General features: G+C 51.1%; 2 protein-coding genes across 3 annotated transcripts in view; one reads left to right on the top strand and one right to left on the bottom strand.

Annotated features, from left to right (window-relative positions):
- Positions 1 to 14031, bottom strand: part of LOC147715131 (epimerase family protein SDR39U1-like) — a 98608-nt gene extending 84577 nt beyond the window's left edge. The window contains exon 1 of the mRNA XM_086923617.1: positions 13971 to 14031. Coding sequence (XP_086779743.1) covers positions 13971 to 13986 — 16 coding nt within the window. The 5' untranslated portion in view covers positions 13987 to 14031. The remainder of the gene's footprint in view (positions 1 to 13970) is intronic.
- A 489-nt stretch (positions 14032 to 14520) lies between these two features.
- The window catches only part of EMC4 (ER membrane protein complex subunit 4), a 160457-nt gene continuing 155394 nt past the window's right edge, over positions 14521 to 19583 (top strand). The window contains exon 1 of one of the 2 annotated variants that reach the window (XM_086920410.1): positions 14521 to 14612. The gene's annotated coding sequence lies outside the window, so the exon portion shown is untranslated. Of the gene's footprint in view, positions 14684 to 19583 lie in introns of both variants that reach the window. The other variant, XM_086920411.1, reaches the window with a different exon arrangement.

Raw genomic sequence — 19583 nt, 5'->3', positions numbered from 1 at the left:
CCTCTCCTGACTCCTCTTTACCCACGCTGCCATGTCTCTCCCACAAAAATAATGCCTCCTGGAGTCAATTCTCATCCCTCAATAACACTGCCATCCTCACATTCTCTCGACCCTGAAACCTTCTAATCACTTCAATGATCCTCTTCCCCCTAACTTCTTCAAAGAAATGATAGGATCACTAGTCCAGCTCTGGACCAAGATCATCAACGCCTCCCTTCTTAAAGGTGAAATCCACGACTGCCTGAAGACTGGCCTTGTGCTCCCTATTCTCAAAAAACCCACGGCGAACCCTGAAGATCTGAATAACTACCGTCCAATCACAAACATCCATTCCCTTGCAAAACTCCCGGAGAAATGTGTTCATGAACACCTGCACAAACACATTGAGCAATTCCAACTTCTCGGCCAATTACAATCAGGCTTCGGCACAGGCCACAGCACTGAAACGGCCATCACTCATATCTCACTCTGCTTGACCAGAATGAAACATGCCTACTAATACTACTTGATCTCTCATCTGCATTCGACACTGTCAAACATGACAATCTACTTAACCTCCTGGAATGCAGAATGGGGCTCTCAGGCATGATCCTTAAATGGTTTGCCTCTTTTCTCAACAACAAAACGCAGAGAGCCAATCCAATCAAACTCTATCCAACTCCAGCCCCTGCACTCTGGGTGTCCCCCAAGGCTCCTCACTCTCCCTCACACTCTTTCACCTTTTCATTGAACCTCTGACTGTAATCCTCAAAGCATCCAACATAGAACATCACATGTATGCGGATGACACCCAACTGTACATGAAAATAGCCTCCCCCGAAGACATCAAGTCACTCAACGGAACCCTACTCAAAACCCTAAATTGGCTAACCACCAACCCCCTCAAACTAAACGCCCTCAAGACGGAATTCCTCCTCATCTCACCCACTAAGCAAACCCCCACTGTTGTGAAATATCTAAGTAACCTCACCGCTCTCAACTGCACACCACACATAATTGACTCCACAAAATCCCTTATCCCACCCTAACCCAGTGCACGTGATCATAGTCCAGCAACATGAGATAACTTACAAAGGTGGAGCCGGCCAGCGGCCTAGAGTGCGGGATCCACATCCAGCTGTAATGCATCAACAATGTCCACGGGGGGGTCAAGGAGCAGGCCCCGGTAATCCGCCCACCGTTTCCAGATTTTGTAATGTTTACGGGGACATCCCCGGGCTTCAAAAACGGGCTGCTCTAGACCCATGAGAAAATCCAGGCCCGCCCTCCAAGCCCCGAGTGGGGGGGCGCGCTCGCTCTTCCAGGCCTGCGCCAGGTCCCTCTTCGCCACCACCAGCCCCAGCAACAGCAAATGGCGTTTATAAATATTGCCCCCAACATTCTCTAGAACATGAAGAAGGCCCAGCCTGGGGGTACGGGGCAGGTCCCAACCCAACACTTCTGACAGGCAGTCCCAAACCCCAGCCCAGAATCGAGTCAGTCTCTCACAGGACCATACTGTATGAAACAGGGTGCCTTCTTCAGAACCACACCTCAGGCATTCCGGAGACGCGATAAGGCCTGCCCGCCATAGGCGGTGTCTAGTATAATACGCCCGATGGAGGTATTTGAACTGGATGAAGCGAAGGCGGATGGCTATAGCAGCACCTCGGGGAGATTCCAAGGCCTCACGCCAGTCGTCATCATCCAATGGACCAACATCACCCTCCCAAGAGGCCCTCAGCGCTGCGAGTGAAGGGGAACAGTGAGTGACCAGAGAGCGATAAATCTGCGAGACCTTCTTGTCACCTAGGTCTCCCATAAACAATTTAGCCTCGATAGGGCTAAAATCAGGGAGCTGTTCCAGGCCCACCAGACTAGGGGTAAGCGCGTGGCGAAATTGAAGGTAACGGAAAAATTGTGTCTTGGGCATGCTAAATTCGGAGCTAAGTTCCTGAAAGGACTTTAGGGTAGTACCAGAGAGGACATGACCTAGGGACGAGATCCCAATCGCATCCCAGCCGTCAAATCCGGACAGAGACGCCAGCGCCGGTAACAGGCCATTGCGCCACAACGGGGTTTCAGCTGTAAGCCGACCCCACCAGCCCACCCGGTGCAGGGCCCGCCGCCAGACAGCGAAGACCACTTGGGTGACTTGCGGAAGCAGTCGCCTCCGCCTAGCCGAGTACAGCAGGGTGTGGAGGGAGGCGCCACCCATCAGTGAATGCTTAAGGGCATAAGCCGGATCACTACGGTCTCCATACCACCACTCGTTGAGCACAAGGCGATGGGAGGCCTGATAGTAAGATAAAATATCCGCGGCCGCCAAGCCGCCGCAGTAGGTAGAGAGGAAGCATGTGCGCAGCGCCACCCTGGCAGCACCGCCGGCCCACAGAAACCGGCCCAGCACAGAATCAACAGTACGGAACCACTGCGGGTCAACCTGGAAGGGATGATTCTGCAGTTGATATAGCAGACGGGGCAAAGCCACCATCTTGAAGATGGCCGACCGGCCGTAGATATTAAGTGGCATGCGCGACCATGTCTTGACGTCCAGTTGGACCCGATCCCATACCGGCAGGATGTTCCGGTCCCATGCCACTGCTGGCGAGGCAGAGAGGAAGACACCCAGGTACTTCACACCCTCCACAGCCATCTGAAGGGATGCAGCCCAAGGGCAGTCCACTGTGGCACCCCCCAGCACCCACATGGTTGATTTGCGCGGGTTAAGGAAGAGCCCCGATGTCCGACCAAACTCCTGCATCAACTCCAGGACGCGAGGACCCGTACGCTGCAGGTCAGTCATGAAAAATAGCACATCATCCGCATATAAAGCTATGCGGTCCGAGTGATCCGCGCCCCAGACGAAGCCACGGTAGAGCTCATCGCGGCGCACCCTGGCGGCCAGCGGCTCCATGGCCAGCGCGAAAAGGTAAGGGGAGAGCGGACACCCCTGACGCGTGCCCCTGGACACCGGAAAACGAGCAGACGCCGTTCCCGAGATACGTACCGAGGCCGTGATCTCAGTGTAGAGCAGCCTGATATAGGAGAGGAATACCGGGCCGAGATTCAGCAGCGGCAACAGAGCAAAAAGAAAGGTCCAGCTGACCGAATCGAAGGCACTATCAATATCAGCCAGCAGGAGCGCCGCCGGGTCCTCTGAAGACTCAATCGCTTGTATCGCAGCCTGCGCCCGTCGTATATTGTGTCTCGTTGCCCTGCGCGGCATAAAACCCGCCTGATCCGGGTGGACAAGGGCCGAAATGTGTGGGAGTAAGCGGTTCGCCAGCGCCTTCGCCAGGAGCTTGGCCTCGAAGTTGATGAGAGATATGGGGCGATAAGAGTCATGGCGATCGGGGGGCCTACCAGGCTTGAAAAACACCACTATTTCGGCATGACGCCAGTCCGGTGGGAGGCGGCCATGCTCTCGCGCCTGTTCCAGGGCCCGCAAGTAGTGCGGCCCGAGCTGCAGATGGAACTTCTTCTAAAATTCGCTGGGGAAACCGCTCGGCCCCGGCGCCTTGCCTACATTTAACTGACCCAGTGCATCACCCAGCTCCTCAGCCGACAGGGGAAGGTCCAGGGCCTCGCGCACCTCATCAGATACAGCAGATGGGGGAACAGATGCAATATAATCTGCGATAATGGCAGGGGAGAGAGTCTCCCGAGAGGCATATTGGTGCCCATAATAGCGCGCAAAGCTCGTTGCAAGAGTTGCCGGATCTGTAATCGCCACTCCTGCATCATCAACAAGGCCCGGCAGTGTAAGAGGCTGTAGGTTCTGTTGGCACAGCCTATGGAGCATGGTGCAAGACTTGTCGCCCCACTGGTAGACCCGACTACGGGTGGCTAACCACGCCTGACGAGCCTCGTCCAACAGGACCGAGTAATAAGACTGTTGCGCCTGCAGGAGTAGCCGCAGTGACATATCATCGGGTGCCTCACTGTGCCGAGCCTCGAGCTCCTCCACCCGCTCTGCAGCCGCAGCAATGCCTCCCAGCCGAGTCCGGCGAGCCGACGCACACCAAGCAATATCTATGCCCCGCAGGGTGGGTTTCATAGCCTCCCAGACTGTCACCGCATCCATCCCTCCGGTAAGGTTGTCCTGCCAATAATGGGCAATCGCGCTACGCAGATGCTGGGAATAATCAGGGCGCTGCAGATGCCACGCGGACATTCGCCATCGGAAGGGGGAGCGCGCTTTGCACAAGTCAATTTGTACCGCCACTGGGGAGTGATCCGAGAGCCCGCGAGGCCGAATCGCCGCCCCCTTCACCCTGTCAAGGAAGGCCCTCGGGACAAACACACAGTCCAAACGTGAAAGGGAGCCATGGACAGCCGAGACAAAGGTGTACTCCCGCCGTTCCGCATGCAGATGTCTCCATACATCCACCCAGCCCAGACCATCAACCATAGCCCCCAACCGTGTAGGGGAGGATACAAGTGCCACGCCCGGCCTCCTCTGCCGGTCCAAAGCCACATCCATCACATCATTCCAGTCTCCGCCAATCACAGCCATGGAGCGGGGGAACTCAGCCCACAAGGAAAACAAACGTTCAGCTAAGGCCCACTGCAAGGGGGGGGGGGCATACACACAGCCAAACACAACCGGCTCCACCCCGACCTTCCCCTGTACAAAGACAAAACGTCCCTGGGGGTCAAGCCACTGACGCTCATGTACATATGCCAGCCGTCTATGAATAAGAATGGCCACACCCCTGGAGCCCCTGGTAAATCCGGCATGGAACACTTGATGGAAGCCAAAGCGCTGCAAACTCAGGGCTTTTGTACCTAGCATGTGCGTTTCTTGAAGAAGGAGCACATCTGCCAAGTCCCTCTTAGCCCAGCGAAGCACCGCCCCCCGTTTAATCTTGTCCAATAGTCCTCGTACATTCCAGCTAAGAATACGCATGGAGGCGCCATTGGGCGCCAAGTGAGGAACATCAACCATGATCACAATGCTCCCAGCCCCACACACCCCGACCCCCGGCCCACGCCCCAGATCCCACAGTTGCAAAATACACAGAGACCACGTGCACCCCCAGAACCAGAACCCCAGACCCCACAAACCCCGAATCCCCAAACCCTACCACCCCTCCGACCCCGACCCAACTCACAAGCAACCAAACACCCAGGTTCCCCCCACCCCCACCCCCATACCTCAAGGAACAATGAAGTATCTGTCGCGGTATACGGTACTTCAGGCCCAAAACACAGCGCCCAAAGCCAGCCATACCAATGGATCCCAGCTAGTCCCCCCCCGAACTAATCAGGCACACTCCCAGAACCACCCCCCAGTCCCAACAGGAGGAGGCAGCCCAAAGTACGTGCCCTGAACCCCAACAAACATACAGCAGAGTCATAAGTAAAACACCACACGAAAGTCACAGCCCCCGAAGGCCCCGGCATTCGCCAAGAAGAAGTAGTCAATACTGCACCAGCCATTGTATGTCCCACCGACCATAGCTCAGCCTCCGCCAGATACAGTCACATTTAGAAGGCAACCAGCAGACAGTCCCCATGAAGGGCGATCAGGATCCTCCATCAGATTGGTCCGCAGCAGGCTGTGTGTCCCCCAGGAGGGGGTCCCGGGACAGGGACCTCCGCCGGGAGCGGGACTTGCGATGACGTTTCCCTTTGCCAGGCGGGTTGCCAGACGGGTTGCTCCTGTCCTGAGACGAGCCACGCGATGATCCAGAGTGCAGCCCCGGTTGGACGTGAGGTCGGATTCTGACTGTTTCATCGGTCCAGTTGAAGACGGCCTCCGGCGTATCAAAGAAGAGGGTCTTGGAATTGAAGATCACCCGGAGGCGGGCCGGGTAGAGCATCGAGTATTGGATCTTCAGGCCACGCAGCTTGGCCTTGGCATCCAGGAAGGAGTGCCTCTGTTGGTGGACCAGTTTGGTATAGTCCGGGAAGATCATTATTTTATGATTGTCATACAGCAGGGCGTCCTTCATCCGCGCTTCCCGGAGAATGACGTCCCTGTCGTGGAAGTTGAGGAGCCTGGCGATGATCGGGCGGGGCCGTTCCCCGACTGGCTGCTTCTGTGTCAGGGCGCGGTGGGCACGCTCCACTATGAAGCATCGCGACAGGGAGTCCGGTGGTAGCCAGCTCTCCAGCCACCGGGACAGAAAAGCGTCCATAGGCCCATTCTCGCAGTCCTCCGGAAAACCAACGAAGCGCAGATTGTTCCGCCTCGCCCGCCCTTCGGCATCCTCCACACGATGCGCCAGGCCCCGTTGGATCTGTTCCATGTCGGCAATCTTCTTCTTAAGGGTACCAACATCTCCCTCCACCGCCGTGACCCTGGTCTCAGTCGCGGTAATGCGGGCGACTGCATTGCGAAGATCTTGACGCAGCAGCATCACATCGGCCCCCACCGCGCCAATTTTCGCATCCAGCATGTCGCGGGACTGGGTAATGGCCGCCATCAACGCCGCGTTGTCTGGTCCGGCCGGATGACTCCCACCAGCCGCCCCGGCTCCTCCACCATGGCCAGTGAACTTGTCGATGGGTCCTGTCTTAGTGGCGGCCGAGCCCCTCGTCATGGCGGCCGCTCAGACGGTAGAGCAGTGACACGCACCTGTACTAGGGCCGCTTCTCGCAATAGTCCACCAGCTAGGCCCCGGCCGAGACGTCCCGAACACACCAGGACGCTAGAGAGTCCCTCGCCACCGGCCCACAGATCGGGTACAACCCAGGCAATGTCGTCCCGCCAAGGTGTATGAAGTCGTCTTCGCGCCCACCGGCACTCCTGGCACGGCGCAGATATGGGCCACTCTAGTGCAAACCACAAGTTCTCCAACCGCCGCCCCTGGTACCACAGGAGCCGGATAGGACAATTACTCGGGCCAGGCGCCTGTTTAACACCTCAGTTCCCGGGGGGCCCCGCCGTGTCCACTCACCAGGGCTATGGATCCGGGCTGGTGACTCCGGGCGGGGATCACCAAACTAGAGGTCCCAGCTGCACTAAGGCCAGGCAGGCCGCAGATCTTCCGACACCCTTTCCAGTCGCAGGCCCCACCGCAAACACGGTGAGGAAAGGCAGGGGATCTCACTGTAGGTCGTCAGGAGCAGGCAGCCCCGGATCGTGGCCAGCCCAGGCTGCAAAGATCAAGGTCCCGGCTGCGCCCGGGCCACCAGGCCGCCCCTGCCGCTCCGGCCCCTTCGCCACGTCCACACCACCTGTAGGTCCAGCCAGGCCCCGGGAGGATAATCACTGGTCAAAGGTCCAACGTCAGCAGCGACCCCTTCCGGCGCCTCAGCCCCCACAGCGCCGGTCAACAAGAATGGAGGATGCAGCTCCCACCGGCAACGGAGCCGCCGCCAGTCCCAGTGGAGGGCAAGGTGTCTGCCCGCGGTGGGGGGCGCCGCGCCCCCGGAAGGCGGAGGGTGCCGCGGACAGCAGTACCAGAGTGTCCCAAAACCAGCGTGTATGTCCTCGGGCGGGGGCCGCCAAACTCGAGGCCCCGGCTCCGGCGAGGCCAGGCAGGCCGCAGCTCCTCCGAGGCCCCCCCCCGGTCCAGGCCCCCACCGCCGGCAATGGGAGGATCGGCAGGGCACTCCGCTGTGAGCCGCCGACGGCAGGCAGCCCCGGAACGCGGTCAGGGAGCGGCAGCGCCGGCTCCGTGTCAGGTCCCCACGTCGGGGACGCCAAAATTGAGGTCCCGGCTTGTCCGGCGGGCACCAGGCCGCTCGCGGCACTCACTCGCCCCACGGCCGCTGACGGTCTAGGCGCGTTGTCCCCAGCACCGGACGGTTCCCGGTGTCCTCCGCCAACACCACCCTTGATGCGGTGCACTTTTCGGGGTTCAGGGCCAGGATAAGTCCAGGATAATCGGCGGGCCGGCGGGAGCTCTTAGGCAGCCACGTCCGCCATGCTCGCCCGCTAAGCCACGCCGAGGAACATATTTTAACTTTTGAGAAAATAATTTTTAATGTGGTTTCCAAGGAGTGTTGGGTCACTGCAAAATTTGCTCAAAGGAATTTGGGCGTACAGTTTTACATTACTTCTATGAGAAAGATGACATGAAATCTTGTTTTGTATCCTTACTATATTGTTGTGGTTCCAGACTTTGTCTTACTTGGGGGATTGAGGTGCGTTTGTGAAGTATACATGTGGTTGAATTGTTCCTGAAAGGGAAACTTGACTTTAGGCAGTTGTAATGCGGGCCTTATTAGTTGGCTAATAAATTCTGATATATGTAATATGTCCTTTTAATGCAAATATTTGAATCACGAGTTTACTGACAAATATCACTATGTCAAATTTGCGATATTTAGCAGGGGAAATGCCCATCCTTTACCAGAATATATGGATTTTGGTGCAGTAAACACAAAAATCCATGTTATTCCCCAAAAACTCATGATAATTGCACCTGATAAATAACGCACATTTCGGTTTGGGAAACAGCATTTACAACACGGGCTTAAGCATGCGTGCCGTTTACCCGCAAGAGAAAACACTGCTTGCCTTAACCATGCATATGTGTGGTTAAGGCAGTCGGTGTTCTAGCTGTCAGGGTGCATGGGCAGGGAGAGGAACTTAAAGGATCGTGGAATGAAGGACGGGGACGCAGCTTGGTAAGTTGAACTGGGGGAGGTGGGTAGAGGTCTTAGGGGTGGGGGCTGGTTTTAGGGCCTCGGGGGCGGAGCAGCGCGGTGCGTCCATTGGGGCGGGGGGGCTATGCCCCCCCGCCCGCAGCTCCCTCGGCGTCTTTGGACTTAAGTAAACTGAATCAGTTTACTTTAGTTTAAAGACGCCGATGGAGAACTGACAATCATGTCAGTCAACATGACGTTGGACCCCCCACCAGAGTCTGTAGAGGGTGAGCGGTCCGACGTCATTTTGACTGACATGATTGTCAGATCAGGGGCAACAGGCATGCGCTCTTGTGTTGTGCTGCTGAGTGGGGACGGAGGACGAATTTTCACACTGTGCCCACTCATGCGCACTAGTGTCTGCTCTGCTGGAGCATGCCCATTAGGAGAGCGAGGGTTAAGCAAAGGCTCAAACCTCGGTCTCCTAATGAGCAGGCGGGCAAGTAGTAATTGTGCCCTAAGCCAATCCTGGCGCAGGATTGGCGGAGAGGGGTAGCCAGTCCACTCCAGTGCCATTCGTGAAGGCGCCAAGGAGAGCAGAGATGGCGCGGACCGTCCGTGAGGTAAGTTTTCTTTTTTATATTTAATTTCCCGACCCCCTGCGCGACCTCCGACCCCACCCCCCCCCCCCGCGCGATTGCGACTGTCAAAGTAGGTAGTGGCAACAGTCATCCCACTAGACCAATTTCAGGGCATGCAAGGTAGTGTAAGGTGCATACAGTGAGCCATGTGGTGGCAGAAAAGCATACAAAAAGTGTATACTCAGACCAATATTGACGTGAGAAAAAATAATCCAGCCTGATGGATAGAGCGCCTTACCTCTTTCACATACACTGTGCAAATTTCTTTTTCATATCCAGCTTTGCATCAAATGCAGTGGACGTATAAAAGGACTGGGGACAGATAACAAAACATGTTTTGATGGCGCCAATACTTGTCTTGAGGCCAGACCTCACGTGTGCGACCCCCTCACCCCCCCGCAATTGCGCTGGACATTAGGTGTCTGACGGTAGGCGTATGTCAGAAAGTTTTAGATTTACCCCTTTTGTGTTACCTGGGACCCAGGTTGTTGAAATCAGACCTTGACCAAGTGTGATCTGTTGACATTAAACCGTGTATGAATACATTTAAAAAATACGTTTAAAGTTCCCTAATGTACCCATGAAAGACTTGTCTGCTTGTACTATGTTCCCCAGTGTCTGCAGCACTGCTCACGGCATACCTGCCCAGATCATCACCGGGAACTCCCTACAGGGCACTGCTGCTGGGCTATCACTGCACATATCGCAACGCACTTCATTTCCCATTTGAAAGTTATTCACACGCTCGCACCACTCCCTGCTCTAACTGCACGCACACTCAATTGTAAATCCCTATCTTTGCGCCACCCACACAGTGCTTTTTTAGATTTTAGAGACCCCGCCCACAGCACATGAGATACCCGTGAAACGGAAGCGATTACCCGCCAGAGTGATGGTTCACACATGGAAGCAACCAGAGCATGTACCTGGGCAGATGTGATTACCAGTGCACGAGCGCCAACAGGCTGGGTTGGACCGAGGAGTTTACAAATATCCCCACACCAGTACAGTTACCGAGATCCCCCGGTCTGTTCTAGAGCAGCAAACCTGGCACAGACACATGTGGTCGCTGTAACCCTGTGACACGTACATCCCTGTGATGCTGTATTATAGGCACATCCGCCAAAAAGTATCTGCTTATGTGTACTTTCAATTTTATTTCTTAAGAACAACCCCTCGGATTGTCAATGAGGCAACAAAAGAACAAAGCTGCTGTGCTTGGCGCCAGCTGTTTCTAAAACGTTTGTGTGCTCAGCCCTCCATCTTGGAGTATTCAGATCTCTACAAATATTTACACATATGCATGATTAACAAACGTACTAGTTTGATAAATATTTAATTGCAGTCACACTGCAGCTTGTTCTGCATTCGGTAATATTATTTCAGTACCAAGATTATGGTTTACTGTGGATAAGGGTTTTAAAGCTGCAAACGGTGATGTATGCCTTACATTAAAAAAAATCCATTGATAGCACAAAAAGGTTCAAACCGTTTACACAAGGTTTCAAACAGTTCTTCTTTCCCGCCTGATCAGGGAAGGAATGTGGAATCACATTGCGGACCTTATCTGCAAATACTGCTTCCCATTGTCTTTTGGGCCTATTGATCTGGGATTGGGATCTGTGGGATCCCGAATACTGTTGTTGAACTCTGACTTAGTGAAAACACACATGCAGCCTCCCTATTGTCATGCTCCTCTTTAAGAGGCTGGACCCACAAATGGGAACTTGCGGCGGTCAATTGTCAACTGACTAATCCCAGCAGGTTTAGAATTTATGAGGGAATGTCCCTTGTTAAGGAGTTCCTGAAGCTCCTTATGGTGATTCTGAACACTTGTTATTAACCTTCCTGCTTCCTCAAATTTGTATGAAAATGCACCATTTGTCCACTCTTTTTTCAAAAATTTCCCCCCGAATCCTCTATAGTGGGTTCGGGCTCGCTCAATAGCTGCAGTGCAGTAAGACAATAATTTTACGTCCCACCACTTTCACATTTAACCAGCCTCCGCTGGGCGGGGGTCCTGGTGGTTTTTAGGGCACAAGCCAAAATTTAGGACGGGGAGGGGCAGCTTTCAGGGCTGGGGGCAATTTTTAGGGCTTAGGGATGGAGTGCTGGGGTTAGGGTAGTTTTTAGGGCAGGGGGTCGAAAGTAAGGGCTCAGGACTGGAGTGAATAGGTGTTTTTTTTCAGGGCTGGGGCAGTTTTTAAGGCTCAGAGTAGGGGTGCTGGGGTCGGGGTAATTTATTTGGGCTAGTGGGATGATTTTAGGGCTAAGGGTAGGGGGTGAGTCTGGGTAGTTAATAGGGCTGGGGCAGGTAGATTATAACGCAGGAGGGACGAATTTTAAGGCAGAGGGCGCTGGGTGGGATCTTCACACATACCTTGACCAATCATGCCTTTAGAACGAAATTCGTTGTAAAGGCATGCGTGGTAAAGATGCAGTCTTTATAAAGATCACGTGGTTAAGGCATGCATGGTTGTGTCATACAACCCTTCGGTTTTGGTTTATATTATCTAAAAAGGGCCAACTCGTAACGAGGTCCTTAGTTTATTAACATACAAAGTGTTGCAATGTCATATTGTTACATATATACAAAAAGTACATACTTGTTCTAGTTATCATCGCAAGTTATTCCTCTCACTATTGTAGGTATGTTCCTCCCACCTATCATTGTAGAATGGCAGATTTTAACGTTGGAGAAATAATAGAATGTTGAAGGTGTTTAAGTTCTATTGAGAAGAGCTTGGAGTATCATCTTAAACACTTCACATGGTTCCTGTCATCAATACAACACTAAGCAAAGCGGCTCTGCTACTTCAGTGCGGACTTTGCTACCAGCGCGTGCCAAGAGTGGGGCTTCGGAAGTGTGGAGCACGGAGAAGACACTTTTATTTATTTATTTATGCGTTTTTATATAGCGCGGACTTTACCCGAAGGTGTCAGAGTGCTTCACAATAGGAACAGAACTGATACATGAGAACATTACAAGTGCACAAAATACAAAAGCAAACGTTACAATAAATGAAGCAAAAATGACAATCGTGAGCCAACAAAGTACAATAGGTAGCAAACGGTGCATTACAGGAGGAAAAAGTGACGTGTGCAGGTTACAAAAGCATACAAAGTAGACAGAGGTATAATACTGCAATATATGGAGGACATTCAAACACAAGAACAAACGTTACGTGGGCAATGGTGGCACTTGTGCAGGTTTCGAGTACAAACAAATGTAAGAGGTAGAAAACAGTGTGTTACTAGAGAAAGTGACGGATGCATGTTACACACGAGTACCAAACACAGGTAGAAAGATAAAACTGCAATAAATGGCAGACTCTCAAACCACAAGAACACACTGGGAAGACACTTCCATAGTCAAGTAAAGTAGATTTTTCTATAGTGGAAGGGCTTCCTTCAGATAATAGAGAGGGCATGAATTACATTTGGAAGTGTCTTTGAAGGAGGAGAACTTTGAGGTCAGTTTTGAAGGACTGGGAGGAGGTGGTGGTCCGGAGCTGCAGCGGAAGGGAGTTCCAGATTCTCACCGCGTTGCCTGAAAAGGATTGTGCCATTGTTCTTTCCTTCTTGAAAGTGGGTGGTTCAAGCAGAAGATTTTCCGCATTACGTGATGGTCTAGAGCCTCCAGAGAGTTTCCGTTTATTCGCCAGGTAGCGAGGAGAGGAGGAGTGCAAGGCTTTGTGGGTGATACAAGCAGTCTTGTAGATAGCTCTAGCCTTGATTGGAAGCCAGCGGAGGGTGGATAGCATCGGTGTGATGTGGTCGCTTCTTTTGGCCCCATAAATGAAACGAGCTGCTGAATGGAAAACCGATTTAAGGGGGGACAAGTGGGATTTGGGGAGGCCAGTAAGAAGAGAATTGTAGTCAAGTCTGGAGAGGACCAGCGATTGCACCAGGGTTATAAGGTCCTGCTCCGGGAAGAAGCGATGGATTCCCCAAAGAAGGCGCAGATGGTATCGAGCAGACTTTGCAATGGAATTGATGTGGGGGATTAGATTGAGTTTTTTGTCAAGAATGACAACCAGGGATTTTGCGCTATCGGCAATGATGGGTTTAGTGTTAAGTAGATTCAACTAATCCATCCATGATTGCACCGGGGGAGGAGAGATTGAAGAGGAGGAATTCGGTTTTGGAGGGATTCAGAATCAGTTGATTATAAATGGAACAGCAAGAGCAGACATGCCAACAGACAGACCCGCTTCAGGATGCCAAAACGGCTTTATTTTAGCTGTCTCCCCCTGAAGATGCCTATATTGTAATAGGTGTCAATGGGGAAACCCATTCCCCCCATTTTTTCCCCAACCCCCCACTTTCCTGTTGTAATATGTGTGCATGTATGCAGCTCACTGTATAAACTCCAACTATAAAATGCATTGGAGTTGAGCCAATAATAAATTGGGAGAAAGCTAAAGAATATTTTTTTGCGAGAAACACCGGTGTCTGCCGCATAAACAGGAAGTGATGGCGTTCTGTGTGGATTCGAAAAAGAAACTGCAATACTTATTAAGCAGTTTATATAAATCTGCGGGTTACACTGAGTTAAACATCGAGGCATGGAGCTACCACTACAACAAGTTAACAGTTTATAATTTAGAAACTAAAGAAAGCCAGTATTTTTTCTCAACATGACACCACCACACACGCGACCTTCTCTGGCATTTACAGGTACTGAAAACTAATGCTACTCCAAAACCGACAAATGAAGGAGCGCCGATCTCACACTTCTGGTGTTATGCTGTTGACCTACAGGGCACCCTTCCAACTTCATTAAACCCGAGCACCCCTCCTTACCTACTAGTACTCTCATGGTGGAACAACTAGGCGCATGCGCTTAGACAGCCAATCGTTCGCCATAGAGTGCAGCGACAAGTCAAGTATATCACGAGTGCACATGCTGCCCCGCACTAATAAGCGACCTTTTGTAATAAATGTTCAATGCACTCAGTTCTCGATTTCCAACTACCCGCGTACGAAATTATAAGAGAACGCATATAGAAATAGCTTTTCGAACAAAATAAAATAAATAAATAAAGAGTCTAAAACGTGGAACACCCGTGTTGGGCAGTGCTGTTCCTAAAGGGACGCAGGCGCCATTTTAGAACGGGATGTCTTATCATGCATGAACACACTGCATCTGCAGAGTTAAAGGCAGGATTCTCGGCTAATAGTTCAAATCTACGATCGCACTGGGTAAGCCAAGAAGCAGCCCGAATTGCCACTGCTGAGCCCTGGAACTATTTGAGTCTTGCTTTTGAGGGGCAGCATTAACACATCGTTCTGCCTGACCTATCCAATGTGGAAACGGGAAGCACGCCCCTTACAAGATGGCAACGGTTGAAGACGCCCCACAACCTGTCGCTGTGACGTCATCGGGCACGCGCCGTACCTCTCTGGACTAGAGTATCTCCACTGTACCATCGGTAGAAACTGCAGGTGAGACTTAGGGGGATTGCGACGTTGGCTTGTATTGTCACAAGTTGCACCGCATATCATTGACAAACTGGGTGAGTGTAAACTGCATCGTTATATTGGGGTGGTCATTGTGGGCATGAGCCGTAGCAGTGTCTTGTGTCATTGTGTTTATTTATTTTATTTATTTATTTAATGCATTTTTATAAAGCGCGCACTTTACCCTAAGGTGTCGGAGCACTGTACAATAGAACCAGTTACTTTACATGAGAGAACTGTTACAAAAATGGAGCAAACAAAAAGAGCAGGCCATAGAATCAAAACAACGCAGGCAAAAGGAACACAATATCAAACACAACACGCACAGAATGTACAAACAAAAATATAAATATATATGAAAAATTTCCTATGACTAAAAAACTTCCTGGCGAAAAATAGCAGGCTATAGAATCAAAACAACGCAGGCAAAAGGAACACAATATCAAACACAACAAGCACAGAATGTACAAACAAAAATATAAATATATAAGAGAAATTTACCAATGACTAAAGAACTTCCTGGCGGGGTCTGAGAAGGAAGGAGTTAGTTCTGAAAGTGTCTTTGGAATAGAAGAGATTTGAGGTCCGCTTTGAAAATCAGTTCTGAGGAAATGTTACTGTTTTCATGTAATTAATATTATATGCATATATTTAACAATCAGGAGAAGTCTGCATTAGTGTTTTATGACATACTTCCGAAAGGACAGCGCAGTTGGGTCAAAATAATGTCTCTTTGTGCAATTTTACCACGTATGGCATTAGCCAGCGGCTATGAACTGTATCAGTTCTTTCTGACCTAAGGTAGTGGAGAAAAGTGGGACACTAAACGTTTTTAAAAATGAGCAGGCGCTTTCTTTGACCTCGTCCACCAACTTTTCTTCAGCAAATGCCACTGTTGAAGCCCTCTGTTGCAATGGAATTATAAGGTTCTAGAGGGCTTCATATAAAGGCTGGAAAGCCAGAGGGGCAAGACACAACACCATGCCCGTAGCATGGCATTACATTTTATATGCTTTTACCACACATACATTTACAACGAAATTTGTTGTAAATGCATGAAAAAAAAAGCATGTTTTTTTTTTAAATGTTTGGATAAGGTAAGTATGGGTATAGGGGTATATGTTTTTGGGGAACTGAGGTATATGTTTTGGGGTGTTTGGGTTTTTTAAGGGTTCAGATATAGTTTTGGGTTATGGGGTACAGGGGTAGTTTTAGGGTTTAGGGATAGGTATGGGTTTTGGGGTACAGGTGTATTTTTAGGGTTCAGGGCTAGGTTTGGGTTTTGGGGTATAAGGGTATTTTTAGGGTTCAGGGGTAGGTTTGGGTTTTGGGGTACAGGGGTGTTTTAAGGGTTCAGGGCTAGGTTTGGGTTTTGGGGTACAGGGGTATTTTTAGGGTTCAGGGCTAGGTTTGGGTTTTAGGGTACAGGGGTATTTTAGGGTTATGGGGTAGGTTTGGGTTTTGGGGTACAGGGGTATTTTAAGGTTTCAGGGCTAGGTTTGAGTTTTGGGGTACAGGGGTATTTTAGGGTTCAGGGGTAGGTTTGGGTTTTGGGGTACCGGGGTATTTTTAGGGTTCTGGGCTATGTTTGGGTTTTGGGGTACAGGGGTATTTTTAGGGTTCATGGGTAGGTTTGGGTTTTGAGGTACAGAGGTAATTATAGGGTTCAGGGCTATGTTTGGGTTTTGGGGTACAGGGGTATTTTTAGGGTTTAGGGATAGGTTTGGGTTTTGGGGTACAGGGTATATTTTTAGGCTTAAGATGGTTTAGTGTTTTTGGGTGTTGGGGTATTTTAAGGAGTAAGGGTGGGTTATGATTATGGGGTGCAGGGGTATTTAAAGGGAGCAGGGTGGACACCCGGAGCTGGAATGTACAGAACCTGGGAAGAAAAAACAATGAAATATTGGGCACAACGCTCGTTTTTTTTTCCGTAATCCCGCGACCCGCCCACGCCCACGCCCCCAGCACACACCCACAGCACACGATATGAGACATGGCACCTCGACGTTCCCAATAAAAAGGGAGTGCGTCAGGGATGCATCCTGGCCCCTTTTTATTTAATTTATATATTAATATTGTAGCATCTCGTTTAGTGGAGTGTAAACAGGATTACCCCCAAATTGGAGGAAATCCTGTACCAATTCTAATGTATGCGGATGATGCTGTGATTATGGCTAGGACCCAAGTGGGGCTTCAAAGGTTGTTACGGGCCTTCTCAGATTATATGGGGGAGAGAGGTTTGAAAATAAATAGTAGTAAAACCTTTAGTATGTGTTTTTCCAAAAAGAGGACCGCACGGTGCAATATCTCGCTCTCAGGGATAAGAATTGAAACCACAAACACCTTCTCCTATCTGGGAATAATTTTTGACAAAAACGGCACATGGACCGCTGCTGCCAATGCTAGGAAACTTGCATTTGCACGAGCCATTGGAGCAGTTAGAAATTTCGCTGTTAGGCTTGGAGGGCGTCCTGTAAACATACTATTGGACATTTACATATCGAAGTGTATATCTACTGTTATCTAAGGTGCAGGTTCGTGGGGTATTACTGACATAAGTGAGATTCAGTTATGTGAAAACGCCTTTGTGCGATACTTACTTGCAGTACCTAAGTCCACCTCCACGTACGCTTGCCATCAAGAGCTGGGTTTGACGTATATAACTGACCTCATCAAAGCCAGTCCTATATATTTATGGCACATGGTATGGGTCTCTAGGGAGACTGATTTGAATAGGGACGCCATTCTAGATTGTACGAATTTGCAAGGGAGCCATAAAATTGAATGGTTTAAGTACGTGAAGAAATTCCTAACGGATATTGGACATCCGGAATTCTTTGCGAGCCCGCAAACCATGGCAGTGATCCCGAGAAAACAGCTGAAGGAATTGTGTTTAACTTTTTGGGAAAATAAAAGGTGGGATGCGGAGGCCAAGAAAACCTCTGTGATTCAAAACCAACTAATGTTACAGAATGAGGGCATTCAGCATTATCTTGTGTATATAAAAAGTAGCTACACTAGGATGATATTGACACGGTTCAGGGTAGGAAGTATATATAGGCTAGTAACCTTCCCTGTTTTAAACACCTGGTCAAAGTCCTTAATACTGTGTGTGAGAAGTTGGCCCGATATGCAACGTTCGCTATTCTAGCGACCGCTATGTATCGTTCCAACGACCCTTATGGTGTTTGGTTGTAAGTCAACCTATAGACCAGCTATCCTAGTAGCGTGGATACGAGCAGTCTAAGGCTAAAGACTCGAGAGGGCGCGTTAAGCCAGCTGTTTACCACACATGTACCCCTTGAACACCCAGTGAAAGGACACCACACAAGTGTTATGAAAATAAACAGTATATTTATTAAGAATCACAACAGCCCTGTACTCTTTATGAGGACAGGGTACTAAGCACAAACCAAATCTCTTTAGCAAATACTTCAAGTGCACAATTAAAACAAGTGTCCGAGGACACGGAAAGATTAAGGTCTCGGGCGGACCCGATAAGGCAAGTCGGAAGCGAGGGACTCAGGACCCTAGAGTAAGGAGGCTATGCAGGCACCGAAATGCCGAGTTACCTAGCCACGAGGGCTGCGGCTGCACAAGTCTTACAGGCGTCGGGGTCTTCGCTGACGAGCCAGGAGCCGGAAGAAAAGGAGTTGCTGGCCGGCGACCAGTGCTGATTAGTTCGTAGAGATCCAAGCCTGGATCGGAGATTGATGAAACCTGAAAGCAGAGGGGACCAAGTTCGTACTACTAGCCAGTAGTCAGAGGGTACCAGGAAGGCACCGGTTGGCCGTCACCTCGACCAGGTGAGTGGGCGACGCTAGGCTCTGCAGTCTCACGGACCAGGAGGCGTTGTCGGCGACCACGGCGGAGGTGCGAGCTGTCCCACGAAGGATGATGCTGTCGGCGTCGCTGGGCCCAGGATGGGGCAACAAGCCTTGGCAGATCTCAGGGCCACGTGGTGGGCCTAAGATGGCGTCTTGAGTGGACCAGGAGGGTCCGGGGTGCTTCTCGGAAAGATGGAAGCAAGGGCCAGTCTGGAGCAACCAGACCAGCAGTGATGATTCTCGGATGTCGTCACAGAAGGGCACAAGCCAGCGGCTAGTGACCAGACAACGTGCTGAGCAGCGAGCAGAAGGGCCCCACGCAGATCGTGGAGATGCTGGGAGACTGCACTTCGGTGCTGGAGCGGCTCAGGGTCGGGGCTTCTCGGACCCCAGAGCACTCACCAGAGAGTTACCTCGATAGTCGTGCTGGTTTTAAGAGCGTGCAGGTTCTGATGATGGCCGGTCCCTCGAGGTCTCGTCGCACCCACAGATCACAGCTGAGCTGATGACGTGGGTAGAGGTCAGAGGTGCCAGGGAAGCCGGTTCTCGTCGAGCTGGGCCGTCGGATTCCTTGAGGAAGGACTTACAGCAAACCGCAGAGTTCTTAGTTGGTGCCCGCTGATGCAGGGTGACTACTCCTTAGTCACAAGGGAGAAATCTTGAGAAGAGTCTTGAATGTCCTTTCGTAGAAAGTAGTTCTTGAATCAAAGATGATCTAATTTGGAAGGGTCCCCGCTCCGGTCTTTATTCTAAAGAAAGGGGTGGGTACATGACTAGGTCCTGCCCTAAGGGAGGGACCAGAAAGGGGGGTAGTTACACCCCTCTCCCCTGCCGGACTTTCCCCAGGCCAGGGCCGTCGCCCCTGGAACTGGTTCTAACCGGCAGATGCGTAGTGAGCACCGGGGTGCCACTCCGCAGTCACCTTCTCGCCAAAGACCTACCTACCCAGAATACACAAACCCTGTCTGGGACGGTGCGAACACCGCCCTCGACAGGAAACCCTTTGTCCAAGCGCTCCTCGCTGGAAGGACTCCCAGCAGCAGGAGGTCAGACTCGTGTCTGTGGTGGCAGCATCCATTTTGTGGAGCTGAGGCTTCAGTTAACTTTAACCGGGGTTCACAGTTATGTA

Source organism: Lissotriton vulgaris, chromosome 5 (assembly GCF_964263255.1).
Source record: "Lissotriton vulgaris chromosome 5, aLisVul1.2, whole genome shotgun sequence".
NCBI lineage: Eukaryota > Metazoa > Chordata > Amphibia > Caudata > Salamandridae > Lissotriton > Lissotriton vulgaris.
The sequence above is the reverse complement of the archived record's forward strand: the minus strand, read 5'-3'. Positions and strand labels throughout refer to the sequence as shown.